Below are 24,262 nucleotides of genomic sequence, written 5' to 3' on the forward strand. Positions count from 1 at the left end.
ACGTTTGCTCTCCCTAACGTTATCAACCATTGATGAAACGTACGCGAGGGAAAAAAACTGACAACGTTTTCTGGGTTTCTAAGAAGTAAACAAAAGTTGAAAGGCTTAATGTGGAGCCACTTCTGCCCTTCACGATCCCTAAGTACCCGATTGTAACGATGCAAGGACAATGCACAGCGTAAGGTAAGGCTCTACAAAACTACATAACAGACGAAGAAATATATGACTGGCAGGTACAAAAACCTGTCGACTGTGTAAGCCAAGGCGGTTTTGGTCGGTCGGTCCCCACGGCTTTATTGCTCCTGTCGACTGCCGGAAGGGTCGGTAAGGCCGACAATCGTCATTCTGGAACCACATCTTCTTCAGGTGTTGATGATAGTGCTATACCAGACGTGCGCTCACTGCGCGTATGGCCCTTGTCGACTGGAAGTGGAGAGAGAGAGAGGGGAACCTCCTGGGTTCGTGGAAAATCCAACGCACTGTGGACTAGGTTTGAGACACGGGTTCCTCTTGTTGGTGTCTTCTCTTCAACTCGCTAATAAACCCGCTTCCTGTATCATTTTTCTTTTTCCTTTTTATTTTTTTCCCCATTTTGCAACATGATTTACCCTTCCTTCCCGATGGAGTACTGCAGCACTGGACTGTCTCCATCGCGAACGCAGTTGGTTTGTTTACCAGACACATTGCTGTAAATATGGTACCAAACACAATGAAACATGAAATCAATCCTTGTTACATGCTTTACCTTCGTTATATATATATATATATATATATATATATATATATATATATATTATCCCTGGAGATAGGGGATTAAGAATACTTCCCACGTATTCCCTGCGTGTCGTAGAAAGTGACTAAAAGGGAAGGAAGCGGGAGGCTGGAAATCCTCCCCTCTCGTTTTTTTTTTCTTTTTGATTTTCCAAAAGAAAGAACAGAGAAGGGGGCCAGGTGAGGATATCTCCTCAAAGGCCTAGTCCTCTGTTCTTAACGCTACCTCGCTATCGCGGGAAATGGCGAATAGTATGAAATATATATATATATATATATATATATATATATATATATATATATATATATATATATATATATATATACAGCATGTGCGTAAAAATTCCAATATACTCTTAGATGATAAGCACAGTACATACAACGCTGAGGATGATCAATGTCAAAGGTACTCTGAGGATGTACGATAACTACAGTTCAATGAAGTGCAGTTCCCTTAACGCCACAACCAAGTCATTTTACTTCACCCTTTGCCACAGTTGTGGATGTTATAGAAGACATCACATGATCCCTTACACATCACCTCGCCAGATATGACAATGTCGCGCCCAACCTTCCCAACAGCGCAGAAATGATAGCACTTTACGCCACGATTCCAGAGGATATAGTTTCTGATCAGGTTGCAATGGCTGTGGTAATTCCTGTATACAAGAATATACGCCACTTGTTTGCCGTTCATATGGACGTGCGTTCATCTTTACAAAACTCAAGAGAAAACTGCGACTCTCACTATCATGTCGATAACTCTCCTCGCGAATGCCAGACATAAATAGATCCACTGACATTGCCTTAACCTAATGCAACAACCACATAAATAAAACAGCAGATGGCAGAGAACACTCCCTCGCTACATTTCTAGTTCTCCTAAAAGCGTCTGGAAACAATGGTCGTAACATTCCTTCTACTTGAGCTTCAATGTTATGATGTTTACGGGACAACCTGAGTGGTACAACAGCCAATGGCCTTGTTTACTAGAAACACTTATTCGTTTCTCTGGGTAACAACGAGCGTCTTCATAAGTCACACAGAATGCCTTAATTACAGCCTCGGTCTGCACTTGGCTGTCTCCTTTGTCCTATTATCTGTAAATCACCACTAGGCCTTGTTAAGAAAGTCGAGCTCACTCGGTGCTAACTACTCAACCTCCTGATTGTCTTGTCTCGAACTCATGATTCACGTCAGGACCCAGCTGGACACACTCCATACCTAATTTGTTACAAATAAGGCATTTCATTTCTCAAATACATTCATAAGTGGGTGATTTTCTGGTAAAAAATTACAAAAAATAATGACCTAACAGGCAAGGTCTAGACACAGACCATAGTGTTGTTAAACACCAAAGTTTTAGGCTAACAGAACGACCAGTTACAATAATAACACTGTGCCTGTTATGTCCAGCCTTCTCCATTGAGCAGTAGACTTATTTATGGCAGTTTGGCTCTACCCGTTTGATAAGAGTTAGCGAAGCTGCCCTATATATATATAAAACTTTTTTGCATTACCCTAATGGTGCCCACTAACAGTATATACCCTGTTGTTATGGCCTCAAACAACGATTAATTCAGCAAACTACAAGTGTTTCTTCCTCCTTTCCACGTGGCTCATTCCTAACTACAAATCGCTTTCAGTGAGTACATAACTATTGAATCAAGATGTAAATCAACATCTTGCTACATTACTCAAAGATAACAATGAAAACTATCATTTCTACTTACCACCGTGTATGATTTTAAACTTTATCTCTATAACACTATCCCAGTTGGAACCATCGGGTAAGCACGTTGTCATTAGCTAAAATTGTCCACAGACCTAATATTGTCCAACGTCCAAGTGAATTAATACACCTCCCCCTCCTGACTAACATGATTAGGCAAGGCTTGGAATGTAGTGCAGCCATAAGTACAACAGGCAAGTGATCAAAGTGTCCTTACCTTGCTTCTGTGATGGCAGTGAGAGGTGAGGATCCCCACCATGACCCCCGTCGACTGCGGCAAGACTCCACGTTTGGTAAGCACTTACGCATGTAAATCTGCAGTAACTCATTTAATCACACCTAACGGGGGGTTTTTAATGACAGTGTTACACTTGATACAAGGGAGAACATGATGATGGTACTCTCAAATTATACCTCGGTAAATCATGATGAACGCTGTCGGCACTGTAGGTTATAGAATTCTCTCGGTCTTGCCTCACAGACAACAGGATACGACTGGCCATCATGGAGGATTACACCCTTCAGAAAATGGTTATTGCCTGAATATTGTCAGGGAATCAGAGACCTTGACGTTAAATGTTGAAGCATTCATATTCGACATGTGTTCCACACTACAATCATAAGCAAAATACCCAGAGTTGTCCATAGATTTTCATTTTTTTCACCGGATTGTATTTGTATAATGCAGACGACAGCAACGCGCAAGAGGCGCATTCGTGTACGGAGAAACATTTTACTTTAGGAACTTTATTTGTAATAAAAAGTGCGTAATATTAATGGTAACCACAACACTTTCAGTAGAATATATTAAAGTTATTTTTACCAGTATTCTAACTAGCAAAATAAAACTTTTTCTCCACATATGTATGATAACTTCGATTTTAATGTTAATTTCGGTGTTCCTAAGCGACTTTCCTTTATTATTTCATTAATACATATTTACATAGATCATTTTCATTGTATACATGGGATTCTAAAGATAAAAGGAAAATTGGGACACAAAACATCGTTCAAATTAGTAATATAGAATGTGATTTTGATATTTGTTATTCATTTTTCTCTGGATTGTCCATTACATGGCAAGGATTATGAAATTTTTAAATGATGATACAAGCCACACGAGTCATTCTTCTTCGTAGAATCCCCAGGAGCATTCAGGTACTGACCCCATTAGTCTATCCAATTGGACTCTACATTTGGATGGAAATATATACTTAAGTTTCCGAACTCGCAAAATCTTTCTTAGGGACAGTACCGTTCATGTCTTGTCCATGGTCAGTGGTGTAAATAAATGTTTTTATCTGTAGTAAAAGCTTTGCGGAAGATGAAAGCCGGCAAGGCAGCAGGTTTGGATGGTATTGCAGTGGAATTTATTAAAAAAGGGGGTGACTGTATTGTTGACTGGTTGGTAAGGTTATTTAATGTATGTATGACTCATGGTGAGGTGCCTGAGGATTGGCGGAATGCTTGCATAGTGCCATTGTACAAAGGCAAAGGGGATAAGAGTGAGTGCTCAAATTACAGAGGTATAAGTTTGTTGAGTATTCCTGGTAAATTATATGGGAGGGTATTGATTGAGAGGGTGAAGGCATGTACAGAGCATCAGATTGGGGAAGAGCAGTGTGGTTTCAGAAGTGGTAGAGGATGTGTGGATCAGGTGTTTGCTTTGAAGAATGTATGTGAGAAATACTTAGAAAAGCAAATGGATTTGTATGTAGCATTTATGGATCTGGAGAAGGCATATGATAGAGTTGATAGAGATGCTCTGTGGAAGGTATTAAGAATATATGGTGTGGGAGGAAAGTTGTTAGAAGCAGTGAAAAGTTTTTATCGAGGATGTAAGGCATGTGTACGTGTAGGAAGAGAGGAAAGTGATTGGTTCTCAGTGAATGTAGGTTTGCGGCAGGGGTGTGTGATGTCTCCATGGTTGTTTAATTTGTTTATGGATGGGGTTGTTAGGGAGGTAAATGCAAGAGTTTTGGAAAGAGGGGCAAGTATGAAGTCTGTTGGGGATGAGAGAGCTTGGGAAGTGAGTCAGTTGTTGTTCGCTGATGATACAGCGCTGGTGGCGGATTCATGTGAGAAACTGCAGAAGCTGGTGACGGAGTTTGGTAAAGTGTGTGGAAGAAGAAAGTTAAGAGTAAATGTCAATAAGAGCAAGGTTATTAGGTACAGTAGGGTTGAGGGTCAAGTCAATTGGGAGGTGAGTTTGAATGGTGAGAGGCTGGAGGAAGTGAAGTGTTTTAGATATCTGGGAGTGGATCTGTCAGCGGATGGAACCATGGAAGCGGAAGTGGATCATAGGGTGGGGGAGGGGGCGAAAATTTTGGGAGCCTTGAAAAATGTGTGGAAGTCGAGAACATTATCCCGGAAAGCAAAAATGGGTATGTTTGAAGGAATAGTAGTTCCAACAATGTTGTATGGTTGCGAGGCGTGGGCTATGGATAGAGTTGTGCGTAGGAGGATGGATGTGCTGGAAATGAGATGTTTGAGGACAATGTGTGGTGTGAGGTGGTTTGATCGAGTAAGTAACGTAAGGGTAAGAGAGATGTGTGGAAATAAAAAGAGCGTGGTTGAGAGAGCAGAAGAGGGTGTTTTGAAGTGGTTTGGGCACATGGAGAGAATGAGTGAGGAAAGATTGACCAAGAGGATATATGTGTCGGAGGTGGAGGGAACGAGGAGAAGAGGGAGACCAAATTGGAGGTGGAAAGATGGAGTGAAAAGGATTTTGTGTGATCGGGGCCTGAACATGCAGGAGGGTGAAAGGAGGGCAAGGAATAGAGTGAATTGGAGCGATGTGGTATACAGGGGTTGACGTGCTGTCAGTGGATTGAATCAAGGCATGTGAAGCGTCTGGGGTAAACCATGGAAAGCTGTGTAGGTATGAATATTTGCGTGTGTGGACGTGTGTATGTACATGTGTATGGGGGGGGGGGGTTGGGCCATTTCTTTCGTCTGTTTCCTTGCGCTACCTCGCAAACGCGGGAGACAGCGACAAAGTATAAAAAAAAAAAAAAAAAAAAAAAAAAAAAATCTGTAATGTTTTTATCTGCTACCCGTTTCAGTGTACTTAGTTTAGACGCATATAATTTCCTTTGACATAATTATCACTCACTCCTTCACTCTGAAATTATCAGTCTCTGCCTGATATTATTCAGTTACTTAATGTTTGGCAGCTTGTTAAAGACTCTTCGGGAAGGTTTCAGAGGAACGAAATATGACGATGACAAACTCTGCCATAGCCTTTGTATTGTGAGTGCTGGTCACTAATTCAAGCGTTATGTATCATTCATGGACTGGCTAACGTTTTTACCGGTCTTGCTCAAATTGCTGTTCGAATCCCCTTTCATGAATGTTGCTGATATTTGCCTGACATTGTTCTGTAAGCATTTATGTATATTGCAGCATTTCGTGAAGACGCGTGTTCATGTACCCTCATTCATAAGTAAGAGGAAGGCAATCATGGTGCGATAGTGTGCAACATCTAGAGCATTTTCATGGGTGTTCCTGTATGACTGGTAGATATAGATGCCTTTGAAAGAAAATGAGTCAATTACCTGGGTTTTCAAGATGCCAGTGTACTGCACCCTTCCTTATGCCATCTTTTTTATTTACTTGTGCCTTACAAATACTGTGAAAAATACAATCACTACATGACATTGGAATAGCTAGAGGGGGGGGACATGCCCTTCCCTCACCTCTGGGAAAGTTTAAGGATTCCCTACTTTTCTGCTGGTATGGCAACCTGCATGCCATTTTTTGTGATTTCAACCTTGAACTTGAATAATAGTCTGCTTGCTACACTAATGCCCCAGATTGTCTACATGATGGAGTGGTGAAGTGGTCGTGAAACAAAGCTAGGCTTGAAGTGTCAGTGCAGTAAAAGAAAAAAAAAAAAGACAGGTTAGCCTTAGACTGCCATCACTGTGACACTTGACCACGACGCTGTGGCCTTCGAGTAGGATGACCTGAAATTTATTATCCTTGACCCTTCAGGGTTGTTCCTTTGTGCTTCTGAGTAGTAAGTGTTCTTGGGGCGTCACCATTTGTGGGCCTAATACAAAGCTTTCGTCATTCAGTTCCAATATAACATTAATCAATCTGTACATCTAATACTTTTCTTAAGAGAGAATAGGTTTGTTACTCTGCATCCAACACCCACAGGCGCAAATTCTGTGTAGGAACTCTTAGAATTTTTCACTTGATGTAAATACCTTCTTATAAGAATGTCTACAGGAATTTCAAGGGATCATTTTGGGGATGTGGGTGAAAGCTGCCATTGTTCTTTTATTGAAAGGGAAACGGTGTTAAGGGTGTATGTAGCAATTATAAGGGAAAAAGTATGTAAAGTGTACCAGTATAAGTGTATGCAAAAATATCGTCATGGGTGGAATTACCTCGAGTGGCTTTTATCACAGCTACCAACGTGTGGTAAAGCAAGGGAGAAATGGACTGACGAAAATATTTACAGATAATTCTGGCTGAAAAGAACAAAACCTGTCAAGAGGAAAATGCGTATAAAGTATTTCCATTCGCATCCAACAGAGATACAAGCCCAGTCAGAGTGGAAGGAATGAGTCTTTTCCAAATTCGTAGCGCCGAGTCCCTTTGCCTGAATAGCCATAGAAAAAAGGGTGACTGAACTACTGGTAAGGGGGATGTATTGCCTCAGCCCACGCCCTCGGGTTTACGGAAGTTAATAACATGTTAAAAGTCAGGTCAGTGCTTCTGAAGAGCTGCAAGTAGTTTGGAGAGGATAAAAGGGAAAAGTTTTATTGGATTAATTATGAATGGTGTTTTACTTACGAATCCAAAGTAAATTTTCATCTATAAGTGTATTGTCTTCTCAAAATCTCATTGTCCCTGATCCTTACCTCAAAGTAATATAACCAAAGACAGTTTAGTTCAGTAATTTACTTTAATAATCCAGGATAATCACTAAACAAGGTGAACGTAATGACTATAAGTGGAAAATATGCGTGGTTGGGTGTGTGTGTGTGTGTGTGTGTGTGGTGTAGTGGGGAGGGAACTGAAAAAGCGCCGTGGGAGAGAGGGAACAGGTGGCGACGCAAGCCAGGCCAGCTACCCCGCCAGCCGTCATACCCGAGCCCGCCTCCCTCACACTAACATCCTCTCCCCAGGTCCTCCCCCTCGCTGTCTCGACCAACTCCTCTCAACACACCTACTTACGCGCTGCTGTCTTGTGTGAGTACCTAATATGAAGCGCTTCCCTTCAGCCTTCTCCCAAACTGGTTGGTATATATATTCTGTTCTTTGCCGGGCTGTGACGTAGGCTCGCAAACCTGTTATATGATCTTAGCCGGTACATCCCGTAGCTTAGTCAACTGCTAAATGATCGTAGCCGGTATAGTATATGACTTAGACTGTATACTGGTAAATTTATTATTATCTTGGTAAGTGGCGTCGCCTAGTAGACTGCTATGTAATCTTAGCCGGTAAAGTATGTTATGTAACGCACTGCAACTGGCTTATGACCTTTATAATGCGTAGTTTAGCTGTACACAACTCCAGGACGGGGCAATCTTTGATGTTTTCATTATTTTCAAATATTTTCAAGATTTTGATGTTTTGTTTGTGTTGAGGAAGTCTTAAAAGGTTCATAGTTGGTGTGTGTGTTGGTCTAGTGAGTTTATAGAGCAGAGTTAGTTGCTACACTGATTTCTCATATGCTCTTGTTACTTTGTTTGCTTTGTGACGTAACCATTACACTCGGTGAGAGCTACCGTTAGAACCATCTAGTTAGAGTGCCATGACACTTACCGAGTGAGTTATGGTGACGCCATGTGAGAGTTATGGCTGCCGTAGCCTAGTGAGAGTTACTTTCGACTCAGCTGCCGTTACTCTCACGTGAGAGTTAGACTCACCATGTGAGAGTTACGGTTAGACACTAAGAGTTCGTTAGACTTGGGTAGTGAGTTTAATAGGTGCATCTATAGAAGTAAACAACACGGTCAAATAGTGGGCGTCACTGCTGCTGGTTTAAATCGGTATAACATAATCATTAGCAATGGAGTAGCATTTAAATCACGATATTAGCACGGACGACCGTTAATTAGTTTGTTTTCGACATAAAGGTTAGTGCTGACCTACCACATTATGTTGTCTAAGCCTTAGTATTGATGTCATGGCTTTTGCTTTGACGTAGAACTTAATGATCGTTGCATTACCGCGTTCGGTCTCCCGGCCCTTCTGGATACAAATTTTTGCAATCATAACTGAGCTCGTAAGTAAATAGGTACTGTAAGTAATAGGTACTGTATAGCTCCCTTAGTCTATCCCGCTATGCGACCTCTTTAATTATAGCGGCCGTGGTGGTGGGTAGACAGTCAAGGTAACTTCCGCACGGCTGGGAAGATATATAGGTTGGTGGAGGGTCGTGGGGGAGAGGAGGGCCATTACTGTATACAATGTGGGGCTTCATTCATCGGGACAGCTCTTCCTATGGCTCATAACCGAGGAAGGTCAGCCAATCACAACTCTGTCTTGTCTTTACTCTTGAGAGCTTTCTTCCTGGTATGATTATTATTATTATTATTATTATTATTAATGTATAGATTACTACTATTATTCTTAAGTCTTTGGCTTGCTGTGAACCTAGCTTGGATCATTTCACGGATCAGGTTTTGAAGGCCATTATCGCTCCACTCTCGTCCTCAAACTGTATTTTCATTATAAAATCATATTCATTAAATTGATAGCTTCGCCTCACCCTCATCTTCACCATATGTTTTGGGTGTCCTGTTCTGCATGAGCGAGGTGCTCTCTCTCTCTCTCTCTCTCTCTCTCTCTCTCTCTCTCTCTCTCTCTCTCTCTCTCTCTCTCTCTCTCTCTCTCATCTGCTGCTCTTTGTCACTAGATTGAATTGACCCGTTCGATCGACGTCCAGGTATCGTACCTTAACATTCCCTCTCCTGTTGACATGGACCACAGACAGCATTGTCTGCCTGAAAATTAATGTGTACTCTGCCAGCACTGTGGAGCTCGTTGAAAGGCGGCCAGTGACGACTTAATGCCCTTTTTGGAGGAACGATCTTTGAAGAACCTGGTTGTACTAACACCCTCACAGCTTTTCCCATTAAGATCACAAATAGCGGCTTCTTTTATTAGTTTCTGCGGAGGAAGAGCTTGGGAGCTGAGGTGTTGTACTACGTGTCACACTACTTTGAGCTTAGGCGTTGCGCTAGATATCACAACCATGTAAGCTAGGGTGTTGTGCTACATGTCACACTATTAGTGTGAGCTGGGTCGTTGTATTGCTCTTGTTACTACCACTTTGACTTGCGGAAGCTTCACTACTGTGACCTGGGGATACTGCCCTATGCGGGTTATGACCACTGAGCTGCGGCTTTGTACCACATGCGTCACTACCACTATCCATAACTTAATTCTATAACAGCATTAACATGAGCGTGGTGACCGAGCAGTTACAGCAAGTGTACAGCTTAGTGCTGGTTTGTGGTTGCGTCTGGAAAATGAACTTTTCGTAGTCCAAGCGCACACGATAGGCTACAAAGCTGATGTAATCCTAAACCTGCCTTGGAACTTTCTCTCACTTCTAGTAATGTAGCATAAAGCATGTTAACCAATGTGTGTGATAGATTATGTATATGGCGTAAGGCGAGCCATTAATTTTACGTTTGCTTCCGTTATTCGACGTAGCTTTAGGAACAACAACAACAACAAAAAGGAAACATCCTAGAGATCCCCTAATGTATATGGCACCAGGCATCACGTCAGACGTACTTGCTTCTTACATGGCGTCAGGCAAGAACTTTGAAGAAGTGAAGGTGTTTCTCGTTGTCTCTTGCGTTAACAATTAACAATCTTACTCTTAAGAGAATCGGGTGATAGGCCCTGTGCTTGCCTGGTGAACATCCTCAGGTGAATCACGTTTGTGTGTCTTGACGGATGAATATTACAGTGAATGTCATGGCCTAAGACATCAAGGACAGATGAAAAATTGATGATACAAGTCCTTGCTGAAGCCCCTTACCTTAATGCAATCTAGCCTTGCTGCAGCCTAGAATTGCTGGTTCCAAGCCTTGATTCAGCCTAGCCTAACCAGGCTTCAGTCTGTTCTTTCTGCACCCTAGCACTGCTGCTGCGTGTCCTTTATTGCAGCCTAGTTTTGCGTAAGCCTTGCATCGTTGCGACTTAAAATTTCTGCAGCTGCCTAGCCTTTGCTGAGGCCTTTTAGTTGGGATAATTACACAAAACGTGTGGTAACCACTACTGGTACCATCGGGTGTTGTAGGGTTCTCCAGGGATAATGGAAATAAAACTACCATTGTTTCAATCTAAAGATAATGTAAGTAAATAAGACTATCATTGTTTCAATCTAAAGATAATGTAAGTAAATAAGAATACCATTGTTTCAGTCTAATAAGAATACCATTGTTTCAATCTAAAGATAATGTAAGTAAATAAGAATACCATTGTTTCAATCTAAAGATAATGTAAGTAAATAAGAATACCATTGTTTCAATCTAAAGATAATGTAAGTAAATAAGACTATCATTGTTTCAGTCTAAAGATAATGTAAGCTTTACACGTTTCGCTGGGTACAAGAGAATTATAGCCCTTGAGAAATATTAAATTTAACTATCCTTATTTTTCTTTATTTTTCCAGCTCTGTGGGACATTACCCATTAACATTAAGCGTACATATATGGAGTTACAGATTCTAGATTTCTTTTCCTTCTACACGAATCAGGTTAGTGTAAGAGGTATTTGTATATGTCAAATCATACTTGTCCATTGCTGTTCAGTCCACTTGATGATAAGAGCAAAGAATTTAGTTCTGGGACAATCCGCCGTGCAGGTCAGTTTGGCCATAAAGTTTCATGACCGGTTGTTACGTAGTAGTATGTGTGTTCACACAGTTTCGGCGATGGATCCCTCCAGGAACTTGCGGTCCGGCCATATAATAAATCAATAGACTCGAGAAGAGCGGCATTTGCACCCGTGTGTTTATCATGAACTTGTTCCCCCGCGGAATGCGGCAGAGGCTTTGTTCCAACCAGTGTCTGGTTTAGCCATAAATATTTGAAGGTGATGACAGATGAATTGTATATACAGTTCGGGAAACTTGTTACGGAAGAGATAAGTAATTTATTTCACACTGAAATAACAGTTTGATAAAGTACAAGAGGAGGTGGAGTCCCCATGAGTGTAGAAATCTCGTCCTGTAACTTGTAAATGAGTTGTTACGATAGATAGAGACTAAGATTAAGAGCTCCCCCTCCCCGCACTGAGCAATAAATTAATTGCGCCATCACGCACACCAACGTAGTCAAGGTTGGAGTAGATTGTTATTGTTTACACAACCACTTGATGTGACGCATAATTTTTTAATGGTAGGATGGGCTACATTTTTCTTCATATCGCAAGAGATATCTCTGCCATAGTCATTGAGATCCAAAGTCCTGATATATATATATATATATATATATATATATATATATATATATATATATATATATATATATATATACATTATATCGCCATTTCCCGCGTTAGCGAGGTAGCGTTAAGAACAGAGGACTGTGTCTTGGAGGGAATATCCACACTTGGCCCCCTTCTCTCTTCCTTCTTTTGGAAAATTGAAAATGGGAGGGGAAGATTTCCAGCTCCCCGCTCCCTTCCCTTTTAGTCGCCATCTACGACACTCGGCGAATATGTGGGAAGTATTCTTTCTCCCCTATCCCCAGGGATGATATATATATATATATATATATATATATATATATATATATATATATATATATATATATATATATTAATGATAAATGCAATCTATAATAAATCAATGAGACAAACAGAGAGCCACCAAGCCGCCTCCCGCCCACCTTGACTACATGGCGTCACTCGTGCACCACCCGGGTCGGCAGCTGACTAACCTCACTTAGGCAGGTTCCACGGGCCAAGGCTGATGTGTCTGGCCTCATATTTAAGTTCGGTGAGATCACTCCTTTTAATGATGGCTTCCCATTGGTATAACTACTTTGCCCCAATTCGCTTCGTTGTTTCTTGAATGTGTAGTGGCCTTATTTATACGTTTCTCTTTGAAGTTATTTATATTACCTAACATTTAATTCTGGCTTGTCTGCGCCCTCTCCTGTGGATGGCTAACGGTGCAGGTGCTTTCGCTGGCTCTGTGTGCGGTGCGTGTTTCATTCCTTGCTGGCCGAAATGGGCACAGAAAATATGGTCTTTTACTGAACGGTCGGTAATTCAAACGTATTCGGGCGTATAATGGATATTTGCGTGACACTGTAGGGTATGTGTGCGTGGGTTGGCACACGGCTGGAGGGTATATGCGGCAAGACAGAGATCTTCTTGTGTGTGATCTGGATGTGGCGAGAAACTTGCCAGCCTTGACACCTCCTCCCCCTGAGCCAGTCAGTGTAAACCCTGGCATTCCTGCACCAGTCTTGGCAAATACCCAACCACTTCTTTTAAACCCCCTTGCGGCACGACGGTACGACTCTACACCACGACTCTTACGACTTACCACAACGGTACGACTTGAACGTCACGACTGTACGACTCTACACCACGACTTTACGACTCTACACCACGACTTTTACGACTTACCACAACGGTACGACTTGAACGTCACGACTGTACGACTCTACACCACGACTTTACGACTTACCACGACTTTACACGACTGAACATCACGACTGTACGACTTACCTCAACGGTACGAACTGCGAGCGCGGCACCTCTGGGGTTGATGTCCTAGCCTTTTACTTGGCCTTTTAGGCGTCAGGTCAAAGGCCAGGTCATCATACCCTAAAGTCATACTGCCGTATGCTCAGGAGGTGTATCTTAATGCTTTTTAAAGGTCGTACAACCGTTGTGCTTAAGCAGAGGTACACGGGCTCCCCTTCTAGCATTAATTAATGACCTTAAGCCAAAATCCTTCTGCTGATGAACCATTGCACTTGATAGTTTTTTTTAAGTGTTACCTGCTCTTGAGGAGCACTGCATCCACACCAGCTGTGTCACCAGAGAGTTAAGTTATCAGTCTCCCTAGTTCGACAGCGATCATCTTTGAGAGAAATAAAGGCTGTTCAATCTATCAGTGTAGATCCTTACCCACGCCATACCCTACGTGTTTTACCTTTTCAGTTTAAACTTTGACCATGCGATGTCAACACTGTGATGACTGTATGTCAAGGTCAGTCTCTATACCAGATCTAAACAAGCTTAAGTTAGATAGTTACCGAGTTGTGCTGCTGACCCACACAGACGGAAGGGATCCAACAAGCTACCATCGTTGTGGCTTAATGTGTCGAATTATCGTTTTACAAATCCAGTATCAACGAAGGCAAGGGCTTTGAGATCGTGGCTACCGCAAAGTGGCGTAAGAAAATCGAGGTTATTTTGCATGTTCGCGTAAACCTGTAAATCTTTTGAGGGTTTGAGCGACGCCTTTTTACGTAAGCTACATGGCAAAGAGCTGCAAATTATTTAACAGCGTAGCTTTGAGACGGAATATTGGCCTCTCTCTCTCTCTCTCTCTCTCTCTCTCTCTCTCTCTCTCTCTCTCTCTGTGGAAATCGTGGATTGCATGCATGGAAACTCTCACTCACATGAAGCCCCCAAGAGCGTAGAACTCCCTCCCCGTACATTACAAATAAGTATAAACTGCAGAATACACTGTATACATGGGACTTAAGATAAAAATGCCGCTGCATCCAGCACGGAGAGACTTTTCCCAGGATCTTCGCTGGGAGGAGGAGATAATTCTAGATGCTGAGGGACAGTGCAGAACACCTGACCACTGTAAGTTTACATCAACCGCATTGAACAATTGAATTAATCTCTCCCTGGGGAACATGGGTCGTCCCACCGCTGCGATGGTCTCACCTGGGTCACACAGCATGCGAGAGGCAAGGTCAGCAGAGGCAACCACATAAGATCTAAATGTCAGAATTTCCGTCTTCTTCAGGTCCCCTTGCCAACCAGCGGTGCCTCCTCGTCGTGGCTGCTACCCAGTCAGCGGTATTATCCCCGCCTTTGGTCTCTAGTCATTCTAGAGGCTTTGACAGTTCCTAAATGGTCATCTTCATTCCCCAGGACCGACCTTATGGCCTGAGTCGGGTCACACTCATATACCCGAGCATTACAGAGGGCAAATCAGCCCATCAGTCGACTTGTCTCAGACAGTTAAGTGCGCCACGCTGGTGCCTGAAGTCTTAACCATGCGACTGCAGGCTCAAGGATCCCTTGAGGCGCTTCCTCCGTCAGTAGTAGTCTTCCGTGTGACTCCGGAGGCTTCATGTTCCTGGCACGTCTCTGTAGTGTCTCACCCGTGACGTTCACTTTCTGTAGGACTCATGTAGGACATCGCCTCCGCCTGTCTCAAGAAGTAACTTGAACTTCAGACCGTAAGGCTCTGTAGTGGCTGCTATATCTCCCTCCTGCAGAAGCTCCACGAGACAACGGCCACGCCCTCCTTTGGGATGCCTGCCTCAGCTTCAGCAACTTTACCAGCACCCACTGGACACCTGCCACGCCAGCCTCCAACATCTCATTTTACATCACCGTCTTACCATAAAAAAAAACACCTTAAGTAGCTTCTTGCACTAGGCCACATCACCTCCCTTCGTTACCCAATAGAGCACTGTGTGTTGTTGCTGTTACTCGTGTTTCCGTAGCCTCTCAAAACACACATCATACAACGCCCTGTAAAACTGATAAAAACATACCTTGTCACATCAACTTTGTATAGTTATCGTAACTTGTACTGCACTTCTCTCTCTTCTTCTATTTGTTATGAGTGATTCTATGGATGACAGAAGGAATGGAGAAGGAATAAAGGGAAACTTGGAGGGCTGGGGAGGTGGTGATGGTGTCTCCAGCATCTGCTCGTGGTGAGTGAACCACTGCGCTCCTTTTTTGCCTCGGGGTTGGAAGTCCTCTCATCATTCTCTGATACACGGCACGGGTGATTTACTAGTGTAATTGTTGTTATCTCTAGTTGACAGAACCATCAGACGTTATACTGAAACAGATTCTCAAGCGGTATCTTATCAGTTGTACGGACGGACGGAGGCAAGAAATGAAGGTCGCCTGCGCTGCCTTGGTGGTGACGTCATGCATCATGGCCGCCGCCTCTGCTGCTCGTATGTCCGCCTCAACCCTCCTCAACCACACAGGTCAGTTATTAATGGCGCTGTTATAATGCAGTTGTACTTTGATTTTTCAGATCATATGAGGATTTCTCTCCCTCACCCCAAGGTTTTTCAGGCGTAGGTCAGTTTAGATTTGGTTAGGTAAAAAACCTTTAACAATCTAAGTTTGAATAGGGGGGACACAATTTTTTCCACGGACTTTTAAAACACTGAGTTAGGTATAGTTTATCCTGTGGCAAACTAGATCGTAACGCAGCTATATAGTTTTACAAGACACACTTGTACATTTTGACCATGGAAAGTATTTACTTTGTATTTACTTTGTACTTCTGTAGCCAGTAAGCCGTTTCAGTCATTGCCAATATTCATTCATTTATATTTTAGTTTTGAATTCATGATTACTAAAGAAAAAAAAAATATATGAATAGCATGTTTTTTATATATTGATGTGCTTCATTTGTTACATAGAAAATATAAAAATATTAATTGGATTATGTGTATGTGTTGAATTGTGTTGCAGGTATCACACCGTATGTGGACAGGTATCGTACACTGGCATTACTTATTAGCATTGCCAACTCATTAGCTATCTATCTGCCCCAGTAATTGTCAAATTACTCCCTTGAGCACGACGGTACGATCCTTGAGCACGACGGTACGTTCGCTAAGCGCGACGGTACGATCCTTGAGCACGACGGTACGTTGGCTAAGCGCGACGGTACGATCCTTGGGCACGACGGTACGTTCGCTAAGCGCGACGGTACGATCCTTGAGCACGACGGTACGTTGGCTAAGCGCGACGGTACGATCCTTGGGCACGACGGTACGTTGGCTAAGCGCGACGGTACGATCCTTGAGCACGACGGTACGTTGGCTAAGCGCGACGGTACGATCCTTGGGCACGACGGTACGTTGGCTAAGCGCGACGGTACGATCCTTGAGCACGACGGTACGTTGGCTAAGCGCGACGGTACGATCCTTGAGCACGACGGTACGTTGGCTAAGCGCGACGGTACGTACGATCCTTGAGCACGACGGTACGTTGGCTAAGCGCGACGGTACGATCCTTGAGCACGACGGTACGTTGGCTAAGCGCGACGGTACGTTCCTTGAGCACGACGGTACGTTCGCTAAGCGCGACGGTACGATCCTTGAGCACGACGGTACGTTGGCTAAGCGCGACGGTACGTACGATCCTTGAGCACGACGGTACGTACGATCCTTGAGCACGACGGTACGTTGGCTAAGCGCGACGGTACGTACGATCCTTGAGCACGACGGTACGTTCGCTGAGCCTGACGGTACGTTCCTTGAGCTTGACAATGCTAATCTTAGGTATGATGGCCCGTTCTTTATGGCGTTTTCCTGAAAGGGAAAATTGCGCTGGAGCGTCATGCAGTACAGGAAGAGAATGATGTGGAAATTCTAAAGGGGAAAAAAATTTTTTTACATAAAACTCTATAGTTCTTTTCAGTATAGAAAACTGGATGACTTGGGGGAAGCTGCTCAAATTTTAAAAAAGAAGTTGTTCTTTTCAGTGTAGAAAACTGGATGACTTGGGGGAAGCTACGCAAATTTTTTTTTAAAAAAAGGAGTTGAATTTCGTTTTTGAACAGGTTTAGATACTGATATTCGATATCACTAGAATATCCGTCTAACTTTGATCGAAAAGTATTGGTAATTTCACCATGACGCCATCTGGAGGTAGTTTTAAATCAATATTCAATTACTTTACGATTGAAAAGTTTTTTTCATGTTTGTCTTGCATTTTTTTTTTTCTCCTAACTTTATAGATTTATTGTTGGTCACTGAGTTTTAGTCTTGACTTGAAGTAGTCAACTTGAATTATGGTATAAATATGATTTTAGTATTTCATCACTTTTTATTGACATCTATGGAGACTGTTCGTACGTGTTGTTTCTGAGTGAACGGTTGGCTTTATTTTTTGTTCTGAGTTTTGTTTCCGAGTGAACGGTTGGCTTTATTTTTTTGTTCTGAGTTTTGTTTCTGAGTGAACGGTTGGCTTTATTTTTTTGTTCTGAGTTTTGTTTCCGAGTGAACGGTTTGATTTGTTTTTTGTTCTGAGTTTTCTTCATCTTTCATCAACTTCGGTAACCGGAAATGAGCAGCTTATTCGAGATGAAGTCTGGTCTGATCATTCACTGTACAGAGCAAGTAATGTCCTTTTTTCTTTTTTTGTAGCCTGTATATCTAACTAGGAAACCGGACGCTAATTTGCTTTGTTCATATGTATCAGTCCATTTCTTGAGAGCGTGTCTTTTAGAAACATTCCTCCTTTCCACTCGAATATCTTCTTTGTCCAACTCTTGATCTAACTCATTCCATAGTTGTGGTAGATGATGAGAGTGGTGGATGCGTTAGATGATAGGGTGGCGGATGCGAAGCATTCGGGGGAGAATGTGAGGTGTTGCGCGGGTCTTGGAAAATATGGTCGGTTGAGAAAAGGAGAGATGGTGAAAGCCTTGCGTAAGACGTGACGAAGCGGCTGGGTGGTGGTGATGGTGGTGGTGTAATGCTATGATATCTGGCTTTTGTGATAGTGCGTCTGGTGTTTAAGTTCACTCCGTTGATGTCTGAAAACTTCCCCTTGGCGCGGGGTAAGAGGGAAAAAAATGTCACTTATGCAACGGACGGAAAGGGATATTTTGAAACACACAGATCGCCAGTTCATCCTGCTCTCGCACCGTCGTGCTCAAGAGGTTAAACCTTTTCCTTGCACCGTATCAGTCGAACTTACATAATAAGACTTGGAAAAAAAAAAAAAAGCATTAGGATACCACTGGGGAAATGGTACCGAGTCGTGATAGGCAGTGTACTTCAGGAGGCGAGCGGGAGACGTTAGCGAGGGCGGCTGGAGTGGTGGAGGCTGTGCTGAGCAGCACGGAGCGGCCGCGGTGCTCCCTCCTCCTCCTCACCGACGACGCCTCCTCACACATGGACGTCTTCAAGGTGCAGTTGCCCTAGACTTTGCACTGAAAGTCAACTTTGCACCGCGGTTAGTAAGTTCTTGCTGAAGATGCAATGCCTGCAAAAGATGGAATGCAGTCAAGATATGAGGATCCCGCGTTGTTGAAGAGATGTAGGTTAAATTTTAAAAGACATTTGATTTGCTACGTGGAAAAGTAAAGTAAACTTGGACTTAAATGCTGCCGCTGCATGATCAGTGGAATCTAAGATGACCTTTGAATTTTAGGATATATTGCTTAGAAATAACTTTTTAAGTACGAAGAATTAACTTTAACATCCATGATCTAACCCCCTTTTTTAACGATAGATTTAATATTCTCGGTACGACTTTCAAATCCTTATAGAGGGTTGATGTAGTAGTGGTAGAAGAAGGACTGGTCTCGGTGCAAACGTACGAGTTAATGGTGGGTTTGATCCGGGGGCAAGTCAAGTGTGTGCAGTCTTACAAGTTCCACAGGGAAGAGGGTATGGTAGGCTTCCGTCATGGGTGCTCATGTGATTATCCCACCACCTGATTTCTGTGTCGCCCCTTCTTAGCGCGACCGTCAAGGAATGACATGTCCGTGCGATCGGGCCTTACCAGAGTTCACCTCCCTCCCCATACTGTACGTAGCAGGGAACCAAAAGACAGGAATGCTGTCACCTGGTAATTAACATCTCCCTCGTGTTGTCCAGGAGGTTGCTGACCCGTGGGCCCCCTGGGGCGTGGCCGTGTTCCAGGCATCCATGAACGGCCACGACACCAACGACACGTTTGCACGACTCACCCAGGTCGTCATCCAAGTCCGCCAGGTGAGCAAGCGACGCTGGTAGGGTAGGGTAGGTGAGTGTTACGGTTGTGAGGGTGAGGTTTATGTGAGTGTCACACTCGAGTCCCGACGTCTACCGCAGGTGCAGGTGGCGTCGTGGTGTGTGGTGGTGGTGGTGATGAGCCAGGAGGCCAGGTTCCTGGCTTCCCTGGGGGAGTGGTCGGTGAAGGAGCGCCTGCTGCTGAGCTGGACTAGGCTCCTGGTAGTGACTAGTCTAGCCATACGCCATCTCAGAGCACTGATGACCGCCCACTGGACCTTCTCCATGATGGACACCATGTTTATAAACGTCGAGTCTCCACCACCAGCAACAGCATTAAGGTACTCGGGGCTTGGGGGACTTTAAAACTTCGGCAGGTGCGTCAGCTACAGACACAGTGGTGTCCTCTGGTTCTCTGTACTGTGAGGTGTACGAGGTCAGGTCCTTAAGAGTCGAAGTGTTTCCAGGTGGGTTCCAGCACGTTGTCATGTAGATGGTTGTGCTTGTGAGCCATATACATCAAACGATTGACATGCAGAGGTGTAAATGAAGTTGGCCAGATTTGTGGCTTTGAAAGAACAATATTAGAGAGAAGTGTTTGGATGGACGAGGGAGTGACAGGTTGAAATACACGCTAGTAAAATGATGACAAGCCGCAGGATAGTGTAGCGTGCAAATTATAATTAGGGTCTGTGTCGAAATTGCCTTCAAATTCAAGGACTGTGGAATGCTTTGGGGAGATAAACTCGACGTGTGTGTGTGTGTGTGTGCGTTCGTCCTAAAACGGAACGTGATGTAACAGGCTAATCTTGCCTCAAGAGCCATACTGCACCATACTCCAGGGGAACGTAAGAAGAATGGTGCCGGACCTGTGTGTGTGTGTGTGTGTGGAGGGAGCGGTGAGGAGAGAGGGGAGGGAGGCGCCCCCTCACGAATCTTGAGCACATAGGGAGGGAGGGAGAGAGACGTGATGGCTTTGTTGTCTCAGGAGTTGAGGATGACGTGAAGAGATCTTTGATACTACGAGAGAGAGAGAAAGAGAGAGAGAGAGAGGCTTGAGCATAAGGACGCCACTGGAAGCTAGACGAGTTGTACGGAGGGACATGAGGAAGTGTACACGGAGAGGCACATGAGGAAGTGTACACGGAGAGGTACATGAGGAAGCATTTCTTCAGCGACAGAGTTATGGGCTCGCGGAAGAAGCCGAGCCAGGCTGCAGTTAATGCCGCTAACCTTGAGAGTAGAAATGATAGTTTAGAAGAAGGAAAAAAAAAAACGGATTACGGACGGGGCCTCAGGACTGTAGAGCTCTCTCTCTCTCTCTCTCTCTCTCTCTCTCTCTCTCTCTCTCTCTCTCTCTCCTCGTATGCAGAAGTGTGTGTAACACCGAACAGAAAACTGTTGGTAGGTATTGAGACAACCAACACTTTACATTATCTACTAATTATGATTATTGCGACAGTTCGCTGTTATATGACCAGTGGTGTTATACTTGTACTTCAGTATATGGCGTGGGTAAGGCCAGCCAGGTCCCGGGATGTGAACTGGTAAGGGTATAAGAGAGTAACTTGTATTAAGGCAGTGTATTCAGTAGTTTTAAGGAGCGCTATATAAGTTATGTGTCCTCTTAGGTTCGTACGACGGCAGCTCACACACTCACGCATGTATATACCCGTGTTGTATTGCAGGTGTGGGGTGTACGCCCACCTGCCGTATAGTGGGCGAGGGGCGCGGGTAGCTCGCCTGGCTTCCTGGACTGTAGCCCGTGGCCTCGTCTTCATCTCCCGCCTGCCGCTCTTCCCCAACAAGTTCTCCAAGTGAGTGGACACATGTTCGTGGGTCTCTCACAGACTGGAGAGGTGTTGGTCAGTCACTGGTCTGTGTCTCTCACAGACTGGAGAGGTGTTGGTCAGTCACTGGTCTGTGTGTCTCTCACAGTCAGTCACTGGTCTGTGTGTCTCTCAGTCTGGAGAGGTGTTGGTCAGTCACTGGTCTGTGTCTCTCACAGACTGGAGAGGTGTTGGTCAGTCACTGGTCTGTGTCTCTCATACAGACTGGAGAGGTGTTGGTCAGTCACTGGTCTGTGTGTCTCTCACAGTCAGTCACTGGTCTGTGTGTCTCTCAGTCTGGAGAGGTGTTGGTCAGTCACTGGTCTGTGTCTCTCATACAGACTGGAGAGGTGTTGGTCAGTCACTGGTCTGTGTCTCTCACAGACTGGAGAGGTGTTGTTCAGTCACTGGTCTGTGTCTCTCACAGACTGGAGAGGTGTTGGTCAGTCACTGGTCTGTGTCTCTCACAGACTGGAGAGGTGTTGGTCAGTCACTGGTCTGTGTCTCTCACAGACTGGAGAGATGTTGTTCAGTCACTGGTCTGTGTCTCTCATACAGACTGGAGAGGTGTTGGTCAGTCACTGGTCTGTGTCTCTCACAGACTGGAGAGGTGTTGTTCAGTCACTGGTCTGTGTGTCTCTCACAGTCAGTCACTGGTCTGTGTGTCTCTCAGTCTGGAGAGGTGTTGGTCAGTCACTGGTCTGTGTCTATCATACAGACTAGAGAGGTGTTGGTCAGTCACTGGTCTGTGTCTCTCATACAGACTGGAGAGGTGTTGGTCAGTCACTGGTCTGTGTGTCTCTCACAGTCAGTCACTGGTCTGTGTGTCTCTCACATACTGGAGAGGTGTTGGTCAGTCACTGGTCTGTGTGTCTCTCAGTCTGGAGAGGTGTTGGTCAGTCACTGGTCTGTGCCTCTCAAACAGACAGGAGAGGTGTTGGTCAGTCACTGGTCTGTGTCTCTCATACAGACTGGAGAGGTGTTGGTCAGTCACTGGTCTGTGTGTCTCTCACAGTCAGTCACTGGTCTGTGTGTCTCTCACATACTGGAGAGGTGTTGGTCAGTCACTGGTCTGTGTGTCTCTCACATACTGGATAGGTGTTGGTCAGTCACTGGTCTGTGTGTCTCTCAGTCTGGAGAGGTGTTGGTCAGTCACTGGTCTATGTCTCTCAAACAGACAGGAGAGGTGTTGGTCAGTCACTGGTCTGTGCAACATGATGTGCCGCTCTGTCACAAGTTTTTATCCCGATTGCATCGCGTAATAGGTTTGTTTTTCCTCATCTTCCCCAGCCTCCAGTACAGAGGGTCTTCAAGGTGATTTCAAACGTCAGAGAAGCTTTGGTTAGCGTCGTGTCTCCGTCATGGGCGGAGGGGCACATGGAAGTTACCCTCGTATGGTTTACCTTGCCGTCCAGGAAGAAGTGACTAACTTATTACCTGGGTTACTCATTCACGAACGCGTTACCTGGTGTCGTGTGTCATGTCCGTCCGTTCCTGTCACACTGAGATAGAAGGAAGACTTGCTTGAAGGAAGTTGTTATCCTGCTGACGGTTATGGAGAGTGACCTCTTCCAACACGATGGTATACAACCCTTGGGTCATGGCCTGCATCTTTAAGGGTCAGGTCAAAGACCAGACCATTCTATCCAAAGGTCGTCCCGTCGTGATCACGGAGCTGGTCATCATTATCTATAATCTAGGGAAGTCCAGTTGGTGTGTGCAGCATAATAACACTCACTCATCTTCCCTTTTCCTTTATGCACATTAATTTCGTACTAGACGTCCAGAAAAAATCATTCATATAATACTAATATGACTACAGCATCTCAAATGACGCCACGACCTGTTACCCATCTGGTAGAACAGACACTGATAAAGGTAGACTTTGGTTATTATCTTCCACCCTCTCCTCCCGTACAAGTTTCCATATACGTTCAGGTGGTGTAGTGCAGAGCAGCGTCTGCCTGGGTGCAGTATGGTCCCTGACTCGCCATGGTCCTCTGTCCACAGTTTCCATGGCGCCACAGTCAACGTGACGGGCTTGCCCTACCCACCCTACTGGGTTACATCTGGCGAGGGCAACGCCACCAGGTACTCCGGGGTGGACTACCAGCTCCTCCAGACCCTGGCAGACGTCCTCAACTTCACCATCCAAGTCCTTCCCTCCGCCACCTGGCAACAGGTAAATACCTTTTAGGATGTGCTGGAGTGACGGATGTGAGGTCAGTAAAGGATTCAACCCTTTAGAACACGAATATGTTTTGGGGTTGGCTCTTGATCCTCCTCTCTATAGTCCACTGTGGAAACCACAAGCCTTCGGTCTCATTAACTTCTTCAGCCATCACCTCTCTCTCTCTCCATCCGTTCCGTTATGTCACTCAAATGTTGCCGTCTTCTTCCTATTCTACAGGTATTGCTCCGGCCACTGCTCTCGGAAGCTGTCTACGGATGAGGCACTCTTTTGTTTTATTTCAGGTACTAAGTACAGTAGTTATTTTTGTGTACTCAGATCTTATATCATGGGATTGAAATAACCTTTTTGTGCATTTGTTTCTAACGTATTGAAGATATACATGTGACATTGTGGCAGATGTACGGTGGATGATTTTCTTCAAAAAACTATGATATATTGTTACAAATACTACTGGTCCTTGTTTTGCAAGGACGTTATAGATTTGTCAAGTTGCACAACTCAGGATAACACAATAATAAAGTTATGGGATTGAATTAAAGACCAGCATTACACTAAATCTACTTATAATGAAAGAATTCAAGTGTACAAAGATAGGCACATAAATCAAGCATGAAACATTACGTTAACATTGAAAGTGAGCTTAACATTGAACATAAGATAACATTCGTACATGACTTAAAATTCCAGATAAGATTTCAAGCCAGGAGTTCTCTTTCCTCTATGGCAGTTCTTCGATAACATTACACTGATAATTATAACGGGCTTACAGCACAACACTAGGGTAACGGGCTTA

The 24,262-nt window shown here is 44.2% G+C and overlaps 1 protein-coding gene across 4 annotated transcripts in view; it reads left to right on the forward strand.

Annotated features, from left to right (window-relative positions):
* Window positions 1–7,590: 7,590 nt before the first annotated feature.
* The window catches only part of LOC139754816 (ionotropic receptor 93a-like), a 29,868-nt gene continuing 13,196 nt past the window's right edge, over window positions 7,591–24,262 (forward strand). The window contains exons 1-7 of one of the 4 annotated variants that reach the window (XM_071672671.1): window positions 7,591–7,708; window positions 15,516–15,693; window positions 18,512–18,639; window positions 19,333–19,449; window positions 19,549–19,787; window positions 21,135–21,263; window positions 23,286–23,457. In XM_071672671.1, coding sequence (XP_071528772.1) covers window positions 15,597–15,693; window positions 18,512–18,639; window positions 19,333–19,449; window positions 19,549–19,787; window positions 21,135–21,263; window positions 23,286–23,457 — 882 coding nt within the window. In that variant the 5' untranslated portion in view covers window positions 7,591–7,708; window positions 15,516–15,596. Of the gene's footprint in view, window positions 7,709–12,380; window positions 15,694–18,511; window positions 18,640–19,332; window positions 19,450–19,548; window positions 19,788–21,134; window positions 21,264–23,285; window positions 23,458–24,262 lie in introns of those variants that run through there. The other 3 variants (XM_071672691.1, XM_071672680.1, XM_071672697.1) reach the window with 3 other exon arrangements.

Source organism: Panulirus ornatus, chromosome 2 (assembly GCF_036320965.1).
Source record: "Panulirus ornatus isolate Po-2019 chromosome 2, ASM3632096v1, whole genome shotgun sequence".
Taxonomy (NCBI): domain Eukaryota; kingdom Metazoa; phylum Arthropoda; class Malacostraca; order Decapoda; family Palinuridae; genus Panulirus; species Panulirus ornatus.